This window comes from Pterocles gutturalis, unplaced genomic scaffold (assembly GCF_000699245.1).
Source record: "Pterocles gutturalis isolate BGI_N339 unplaced genomic scaffold, ASM69924v1 scaffold29863, whole genome shotgun sequence".
Lineage (NCBI taxonomy): Eukaryota > Metazoa > Chordata > Aves > Pterocliformes > Pteroclidae > Pterocles > Pterocles gutturalis.
Window position 1 is genome coordinate 1622 of NW_010118962.1, and position 10628 is coordinate 12249.

At 36.6% G+C, this 10628-nt stretch overlaps 1 protein-coding gene across 1 annotated transcript; it reads right to left on the minus strand.

Annotated features, from left to right (window-relative positions):
• Positions 1 to 678: 678 nt before the first annotated feature.
• LOC104463906 (splicing factor, suppressor of white-apricot homolog) lies at positions 679 to 10320 on the minus strand (the record flags this gene model as incomplete). Its single annotated transcript, XM_010076416.1, has 2 exons — positions 679 to 944; positions 10130 to 10320. Coding segments are annotated over 2 exons (457 nt in total), but the record flags the coding sequence as incomplete, so codon positions are not given.
• Between the last annotated feature and the right edge of the window lie 308 nt (positions 10321 to 10628).

A 10628-nucleotide genomic window follows, 5' to 3' on the forward strand; every position in this document is an offset into this window, starting at 1 on the left:
ACTGACCACAATAACTGCTATTTGGACATGACAAATTTTACAGACAACAAACTTTAAAGATGCCTAGACCCAACGTCTTAGATGTAATTAACAGTATTAATATGACACAATATATATCGTCTTACAGCTGGATAATTAATACAGTGAATTTAATCTCATTAATGGTTAAATATAGGGCTATCTTCATCATCAACTCTGTATTCACCCTTCTTGGATTCCTGTCATATCTCTCCTGCCATTCACCCATTATATTTTTTCACATGCTACCCAACAGTTTTCTTTCCTTCTGAGCTTTGCTGTTCAACCACACAGTTCTCTACCTTTATTTCCTATCTTAATATTATCTGGTTACTTTACTCCAGCAACAGCCACGGTCTTATTAGCAAATTATCTTCCTGCTATAATCACAGTCCTATGTATTATCATCAGGTATTTCCCAGACCAGAGTCAGAAAGCATTTACTGGTACAAATTTTGCACTATGTAATTAGAAATGAATGATTAATTAAAACTATTTTCAAAGATCTTCCATATTTGATGATACTTATTCACTGTCTTCAAGGTGACTATACCCTTTGTAATGGGTATGAAGATGCTTATACAATGTCAGAAATGCAAAAATGTTTTAAGTGTTAGCCCACACAGAACTCTAAATAATATGTTTGGTTTACAAACCCACCTTGAATGCCTCACAGTTCTATAGGCAGTGGGAAGTGCGTGCTTTGCTTTTGAATGTGATCTAGATCTGGACTTAGATGATGAATGATACTTGAATGGTGATCGAGATCTTGTCCGAGATCTTTTCTTGTGTTTTTTTCTTTTCTTTTCCCTTTCTTCATCCCTAGGAGGATCTTTGCTTTTGCTTGAAGGCCTTTCTGCTTGTTTAACTTCTAACGTGGGTAAAGTTCTGACTGCAGTCACAGGACACGGTATACTATTGACACTCTGGAATAAAAGGAAAACAAAGAACAGTGTTCAGCTTTTAAAGTTGCATGCAAATTTTTAATACGAGAAAGTCCTGTAAGTGTGGATAACGCATAAGCATCTCTAGTCTTTTATAATAAACAGAGGGCTACATCTACTCCTGGGCATCCCACGTACACGCACATTATGGCAAAGAAACTTAAAATATCCTGCTCAGTAGTCTTCCCAATATACAATACAGTTTTTTTGCAGAAATGCTGGATAACAAGTACAACAACAGCAAGGAAAATAATAGCTAACAATCACTTTACATTTTATTACTCATGAAAGTGTGTGAGAAATAAATCCGTCTTAAGAAAGTAGTTGTTAAATCAAAACCAATGTAACCTCCCATGAATGCTTTAAAACCTCAGAGTGATGCATCAGTATTATGTAAAGCGTGCGTACGTAAGGCTGACATCTTCAAAAACGCGCATTTAGTGGTGTTTAATGTAGACCTCACAATTCCCCAGAGATAGGTATGCAAGTTGGGATATGCATGCTAAGACTGTCAGCTTAACGAGGACATAGTTCTGAAGTTTTCATCTTTAGTTTTTGGAAGAAACATCTTCTAAAAACAGGTATTATCAGATATCTCTTCATCTATTTATCCCTTTTTTAAAAAGGGGATAAACTCGAAAATACAATCAGGAACTACTAACATTCAAAGTTAAGTTTTAAAGTCACTTTCATCCCTGAACTGTGCTGTTTAGGGACATTCAAAGCTAAGTTTTAAAGCCACTTTCATCCCTGAACTGTGCTGTTTAGGTTATAACCTCAAAGAAAACAGCAAAATGAATTAGTGCCGATACAAATTATTTCTGTACTTTGCAAAATAAACGTTTTGCATATAAAGGGTTGGTAAGATCACAAAAGTCATTAATCTCAAGGACAGAACAGGTCTGGGCACAATTCATGCTCAGTGAGTAATTCTGACTGCAGTCAGTTAAGCAAAACATACCATACTCCAAGAAACTTTCACATTATCAGCTTGTACCTGAGAGAATTACGCTCAATACCTTGTTTAGAACAATTCAAGTACAAAACATACCATACTCCAAGAAACATTCAAATTATCAGCTTGTACCTGAGAGAATTATGCTCAATACCTTGTTTAGAACAATTCAAGTCAGGCACTATAGAGATGATCCTCATTTCAAAGCCTGTCATTCCCCCAGCTGCCATTTCAAGGCAACTGGAGACATCAGTTTGCCTCTGTCATATTTTCTGCTCCACCTGGTCTGACACTTTCACCATCTGATACAAGGATGCTTACCGTGATCAGAATAAAAAGTAACTCATTAAAACCTGAAATAACTAAATTAGAAACAGGTGGTCTTCTTTCTTTTTACCCTCCTCCCACTGTTGAATATGTCAAGGCAATACTTAACCACATTTGACTAATCTGAAATGCAGCTTTGCTTCAAGTTAAAAAGCCATGACACTTTTCTGAGCTTTAACTGATAACTGCGATCACAATATTTGCAAAAAATAGCAATACAGGAATATTAAATTAGTTTGCTTCAAGGATTATGAACATTTTATAGCGTGATCATCACAGTGACTTTACCAGAGGCCCCCTCCAATTTCACTAACTTCACAATCCATGTGTTATTGCAGACACCTCACCTCCAAACTTTAGAGTTTCCTAAGAGATCACTGCAGCTGCCTTCTGTTCCTTGACAATGTTATTCATCTCTTTATACAGTACCTTAGTCTTTGCTTTGAACGCTACTGAATACGTAATAGACCAGTTTGCCTTGAAGTAGACACCTCTAATAGCTTGAAACAAAATAGCTGAAGGCAAAGTAGAGTTTAGAGAAAAACAAGAGAGGGAAGAAAAAAACAATGGTTTTCAGTGCCCAAGTTCATCTGGCCACATAAAACACAAGCTAACACACCACTGCCAGAAAGGAAGTTAATAAATGAATGACACATTTACTGTTAGCTCACACCTAGAGATTCTCTCAGCAATCAGAACAAAGAACCCCACAAGGCTAAGCAGCCCTAGGTATCCAACAAAGGGATCAGATGCTGGGACCATGGGCTCTCCTTGACTTTCAGGATGCTAACACCAAGAGTGACAGCGCTGTCCAGATATCTCTGGGAGAAGCAGAGCTGCAGGCTGGCTGCTGTAGATTCAGACACCACTGCTTCAGGTTACTAATGAATCATGTTCGGAAAGCCATAAAGAATTAACTTTACCTACCCCCAGGTGAATACGTAGGTCCTGGAGAATAAGACAACAGCTAACACACAGGGAGAAGTCACCTACCCATCCAAACCTACACAACGCACCGCTGTGACAGGAGCAAATCACTAGCAAAACAACCCGATTCACCATCAGAGCAGAACAGAGAGCTCAGTGGAAGAACTTAATGCCAGTAAGTTGCCAGGCCACTAGGTGTATAAATAATGCTGCTGAATAAAAATATTTGGGGGGCGGGGGCAGGGGGGGAAGAAGCTGTCAGTGGTTTGTGTTTTTACTAGTGAAAGCTGATCCAGGCAAACTAAGATATCGGGAACTAAATTCAGAGGTATGAATGCAGGGAAAAAACAATGAATAAAAAAATCAAAGCAAGCACAGATACTGGGACATTATCAAACGTTTCCTACAGGCAGAAACATTCTGTTTTACTGACCAGGCTCCATAAATCTGCAGGCCAGTAGAACAGTGTTTTGGAAAGCACAGCAACAAACTGGTTACCTGATGAATTTTATTATGCATCTCAAGGGATGACAGATTTAAGCTCTTGGAGAGCTCTTCTAAGAAGTTACACTGCAAACATTCAGATAGCATTCAACGAATGTCACTTCTTTGTCCATTTTGGGTAACAGCACATTTTTTTGTCCCTTATTAAATGCTAGTGTCAGACAATTTCACTGGCAGAGTTATTTTTCAGTGTTGTATTTGCATGACTGAAACAAATCGGAATAAAATAATGCTTCCTACAGTAAACATTTGGTATAAAAAAATGTTTCAGAGATACCTTTGTGGAAAACAAAGATGATTTAACAACCCTTGTTTAGCAAGAATGGGTTAGGAAAGAGCTCTGTATCAGGAAGAATTTACAGCTCTATGAGAACAGAAAATGAACACTTCGGTTCATTACAAGACATTTGCATATTTGCAGTATTAGACCAGAACACACATTAGTTATCGTGGGGTTACGTTACTTAATCAAAACGCAAAGCCAACATCAGAAGTGAAGTAAAAGGTGCTTATTGCAACAGAACAAAACACTAGCATTGCTCCTGGCAGAAACAAAATCAACCGGTAAAGAACATTATCAATAATATTACTAACACTTTTACAACTGGCTAATATTTGTTCGGTTCCGAACAGCTGAATTTTGCAGTAATTTGAGTTCCACGCTAGATTAAAATTGGAAGGAGTGAAGAATGCCAGAACTGTGAAGAGTTAGTAATTCTTTTACTTCAAGAAAATCTGAAAATACTCCAGATTCTTTTCTACCACTGTACCTTTTTTTACCACCAGTTCCCCAAAGCTTACAGTGAAGCATTCCCTGGTTGAGAATGAATAAGCAACTGTCTACCAGCGATGGAAGTGTATGATTGCTCGCTGCATCAAAACAAGCAGTTACTGCTTTCAGAGGAGTTTGTCAGTCCCAGCCTCAACAAATTGGCCCAAAATGATTCAACAGAAGTGATAAAAACACTTCCTATAGATTAAGTTCCTACAGAACAAATTAATACTTAATATTCAAAGACTCAACAGTTCTATCAGGGTTTAGCTGCTGCACTGAAACATAGCTATTAACAGTGCACTGACTGCAATAAGTTCTTCAAAAACAGACAGAAATTTGCGTTCTCAGTTTTGAAGGGTCAACTGTAAAGAAATTAGTGGCTGTGAATCTGTTTGCTGTATGGATCAACATGCCTTTGTATCTTGAGTACTCTGAAGACTAAAAATCAAGGCATAAGAACATTCTTAGCTCCCTCACCTATATTAATTAAGATGGTAGTTCCTGATATTTACCTTTTTCGCCCCCATTAAATATTTATTAAAATATTTACAGTATAAGGAATTACACCTCTCATGTAGTTTTTAATAGTCGGGTTCTTGCAATTAAAAAAGTTCCAAATGCTAGCAAGCTATCCTCCCCCTAAATGCCACATCATGATGTGACATTCTAGGTTTTTATCCATCCTTTTGAAAAAGCAATATAAGGGAAATTTACAAACATTCACATACACACCCCTTTCCATGCTAAACAGAAAATACAGATACCCATATTCTGAAAAAAAAAGTAAAGTGAGAAATGAATGGCCTTGAAATATTCTAAAGCATTTTTCTTTAAATACTTATTGGATGTTTTTTATTGGAAAATTACATTTTGCTCACAAATTAACATTAAGAAAATACACAGACATAAAATTATGTTCCAAATTATGTTCCATTACTATTCCAAAGAGGCATGCAGTAATATCCACAGCCCCTTGCTAAAAAAGTAGGATCAACTACAGCAGTACGAAAGATGTACACCATCTGCAGTTGTTGATTACCCTGTTATGACTGTCAAAACATGAATAGCATCTTATTTTTAAACAGGGTACATTTCTATTTCACTCATAAATAGACTACTCTTCACAGAAAAAAAAAAATTGTCACATACAGGACAAAAGTAAGGACAAGCCATCTAAAGAAACAAATGATAAAACAGGGCTTCAAACAGGGAAGATGAAAGAGCCAAAAGAAGTTAAGGTTTGCTTTGTGCTATAGAATCTTTATATGCAGAGGCACAATGGCAGATGACATTTGGGACAAGCCATTAAAATAGAGTTACTTTCAAATCATATGCTTGTCTGTTTTTGCAGCATTGTGATTGCGGATTTCTCTCCTTGTTTAAATTGGATACTCTGGTTTATACCGATAACAGTTTGGGTATAACCAACAGTCTTTCACATGCATATCAAAGTATTATCACCCCTAAAGCATTTCTGACACAGGATAAAACATGAGAGAATAGCAGAATAATCTGTATTACAAACCCATCAGGTGCACTATTAGTTAAATGTTAATGGTCACTTTTATGACCATTTTCTTTGACAAAAAATGCAGGTCTGCAGGCCTTCTTCTGACAAGGACAGCAGGGAGGGGGCTTTACCTAAACAAATTATATTTATCAAAAGTTTTTGCTGGAAGCAATGATTTGGCAGCTTAGATTTTCCCTCTCCAAGACTCCTATACCCTGCTACCATTATCAACCACAATTAACAAAAACATCAAGCAAGTGTTCACCAGCAAGACACTGAACCATGCCAGTGTTATTCTGTGAGGCTCGGCTGCACACAGACGGACAGCCACAGCTCCGTAAGAGATTCTTTTCCTTTTTCAACCTTTTGCTCCCAGATGCACCTAAGAACAACGCTGCCCAGATGACAGGGTTAGGAATAACAGTTTTGAACTGGCACATTTGCAGACAAACATTTTAACCCATGAAAAACGTGGAAAATATGTTACAGATCTACAACATCAAGCATACTGTATCAAGGCCTACTACCAAGGACGGTACTTGCATTCAGGTTTCAACTTGTGCCAAAAGCCAGCACATTTGCTTTATTAAACTAAAAAAAACCCAAACCAAACCCAGAAAAACAAACCAGACCAAACATACCATCTTAACGTGAGCTCTCCTAATGCCTACAGGCTTTATGGGAACACGCGCAACTAGCCTTCATTCTACTTATATGTAAACATATATAAATGTCATCTTAATTTTAAAAATTTAAATTAATTTTAATTACTTTGGAATAAGGTTTGCATTTCAGATTATAAACACTTTATTTGTTTAAAAATAAAAAGGCACTTCAGTGCAGCACTCCACATAACCTGGTGTACTTCAGCTCTGTATATCTAGAACTGCAGATTTTAAAACTAGAGATGGTTCACTATTGCAGGCCAAAGAACCCAAGTTCTTTGCAGAATGATTGCAACTTCTTTTTGCTGAAACACTACCTGACAGATGTGCCACGTGGCATAATTTTCTTGTTACAAAAGTGTTTATGTGAATTATAGATGTCAACACAAGAAGCGAGATGCCACCCAGTTACTGTCAACCCGTGTCCCCAAAAAGGGCAGAGACTTCCCTACCTACAACCTCACTGGTAGCTGATCAGTTTTGGAAATTATGCTGACCTACATGTTTTCCAAGTACTGGTTTGAGGAAATATTACGCCTGACTGTACTGTTGTGGTGCCTGCAAGAACGGTGAGGAGCCACTTGTGAAAAGCAGTGCTGCTTGATTGCTCAAGCTCATTTGCCAGCCCTTTGTTCCTCTTGCTTGATTTCACTCTAAGGAAAAACAGGAAACCACATAAAAAAAATAATTCCGCTATGGAAAGAGTAGATCTGACTATTTTTAAGATTAAGGTGAAGCCAAAAAAGCTTAAAAGCGCAATGTTCTGTGGTATCGACTGTCCTTTACATGCTGTTAGGGGAATACATTTTGTTCAAAGGTATAAAATATATTCAGTACCAGCATTTCTCTCAAGAAATTCTAGATATCAGGAAAATCTGACAGAGGTCAAGGCAGCTTTGCTCCTTTTATGCATTTCTACACAGCGTGATAAGCAGGTTTTCAGCACAGTGTCTACACATAAACAGCATTACTAGTTTTCACACAGTTATTAGGCAGGGACAACCTCATGGGAATTCTCAACTCCTCTTCATGCTCTATTACACATCACAGTCATTACTTCATATTTTGAGATGCATTTTAAGCTACAAAAAATGAGTCCACTACATTAACTCTATGACTATTGCATATCAATCGTTGTTTCCTGGACTCCTCATTGGATGCTCCTTCTCCAAAAAGGGAGATGAAATACGTTAAGTGACATTTTTGGTGAACTTAAATATTTAATTTTTTGTCTTTGTTTACTAAATTTCCCCAATTAGTTCCACTGACCAAATGACAATATCTCTCTTAGGACTTTCTTTATAGACTTTTTTTTTTAAATTACAGCCCCTGTAGTTTTTCTTGTTACTTTTGCAATCAGTGTTTTTAAATGTATCTTTTTGTTTCTAAAACTTGACTGAAAAAGCTTAAAAAACCCCTGTGCTATGCATTTATTTATAAACTGATTCAGACATCACAACGCAGCTGACTGGATTCTCAGTGTATATGCAACTGAGGTTAACAAGTCTGCAATATGATTTCACTTTTCCCTATAAAATTTTTTGAATCAAATGGGCTGTTATAAATAGGTAAACCAGGCAAGGAGAGCAAAATGCAGATTATGCATTGGAACAAATGTAGATGGAAGCTTTTTCAAATACAGCAAACGGAAAGACAACAGCTTGAAAAACATTCATGATTCAAAATAATTTTTTATATGCAAAACCTATAGGCATACATCTATAAAACCAGATATAAATGTGTCAATAAGCCAACTACACTTAGGAGGAATATTATTTCCAAATACATTGTGGTACTTTAGACTGTTCGTTAACACAGTACTAGCACTCCCAACACAAAAGTCAATTTTATTTCAAAAAGCAAGGTCACATCAGTAACATTTAAATATATATTTGAAATTCTAAATAAACCCTTTTATAAAGAAAGCATCTCTAAACCCTTCTATTGGTAAGAAGCAGTGAACTGGTCGCTTTAAAGTTCTTTAAAAACACTATTTTTTTGTGCAAGAAAAAAGAGATGCCTCCTCTGAAACCATACCTATGTGGGAGAAGTAAAAAAAAGTGGTGAGGTTTTTGTTGAGAAGTTCACTTCCCTGTTAGTAAGTTCAGCTTAGAACTTCAGTACGTTCAAATGTGAGTGAGGACACTCACCTGCTCTTCTCAGAAAGAGTCTGCTGCTATTGAAGAGTTACTGGTTATTTCAGACATTCTCTTAAAGAGAAATATCAAAAGAACCTTAGCTTAGAAACATCTATGCCCTTGACAAATCCCCTTGAGGAGAGCAGAACTGCAAGTCTGGGAGTTTTGCATTGTCATTGCCTCTTTGCATTAACTCTTCAATATCTAACTGGAATCAAGTACTGAACGCTTCTGCCAACCAGGGAAAATCTGTTAGCAGTAGCAATGAGAATCCCAAACAGGATCTCTTTTGGGATGTGACCACGCTCAACTCAGGTATCTGCTACTCTGTGATGACATGGATCACCTCAACTGCAAGTCTGTCTCTTTCAATTGTCTGTTCTCTTGGAAGTGTTTTGAGGTGTAATTCATGACTTATTTTGAAAAATCAAGAACTGGGCAATGAATTACTTGTTAGATACTGGAATTCTTTCTGTGGGAAAGAACATGATGGAAAGCCATGTCATTCATTCCTGCAACCAATCTGTCACAATAAGAATCTGATATTTTCTATCAATATCCAGATATTAAGTTTTGCTTGCTTAATGCAACCAAAGGTGATTTACTGGCTTTACTTTAAAAACCATATCCTTATCACAAACAAAATCTTTTACAAAAAACTCCCATACTAAACTTGGGCCTAAAACAAAGAGTAAAACGTCCTAGCATTCTAAGCTTTTAAAGAGTTTATATTAAATACTCAACTAACACAAATATGATGAAGAACAATAATCAATATACAGCCTAGTTTTCTCCACCTATGTATTTGTTTTCTTGCTTAAGGATGTCCCAGCTAAAAACTTTAGAATTACATAGATCAGTTCACTAACTATTAATCTCAGCTTCATGCCAGTTAAGTTAATAAAAATCAAACAACAAAACCTAGCAGAAGAGATGCAAAATAAGTCTTAAAGTAAACTCAGTTGCCTGTGAATAATTTCTGAACTTGAAGATGTCTACTCACATCAAAACACACATTAAATAAGTAAATATCAAAACAGACTTTCAAATCCTCTTGAAAGGTAAGCGTTCTAATTCATGGACCACCAGAGTGTAGAGTTAAATTTGCAAACTCATTTTCCTTTCTGTAATTGGCTAACTGACCTCTGAACTATGCATCATATTTCTCTAGAGTTCTTTAATAACAGATGAGAGACATATATAAGATAATTGAAAAATATTAATGGTGTTTAAAATTCAAATTTCTCCCCATTTAGAAAAGCTTCTATCTCTTCAGTCAACTTCATAACATACTGTCAGATTCATACTCCATATAGGTAAGCTTTCCACTCTCTTTACGGTCAAGAGAAATTTATTTCCTGCTTACCTCATTACTGATGGAATTCTCTTCAATTTTCTCAGTTTCTGCCTCTGCCAAAGGGTTTTTCAGGGTCTGCAAGAACAGTGCAGCTTTCCTTTTGCGCTCTGCTTGTAGCTGCTTTTCTTTTGACTCTTTGGAGGCCTGTGCAAGCTTCTCTCTTGCTGCAGCTGCTAGTCTATCCTCTAGTTTCTGCTTTGCTAAGACAATTAAGCATAAAGTTTAGAGTGAGTCAAGAATTTAGGTTTCCTTGAAACAAACACACACACCCCAACACAAACAACCAAACAGCCCCTCCAACCATTCTCAAACCTTTCTAATGCAAAGACGCAATAAGGACATATCAGCTTGAAATGATGAAATTCCAAGCATCTTAATTCATAGATATATCATTTGCTCGACGAAAAGCAGTATGGGTGAAGTAAAAATTTTTAAGCTTAAAGAAAATGACATGAAAATCTAATCCTGAAAATTCTGGATAGTTCACAGAATCACAGAATGTTAGAGA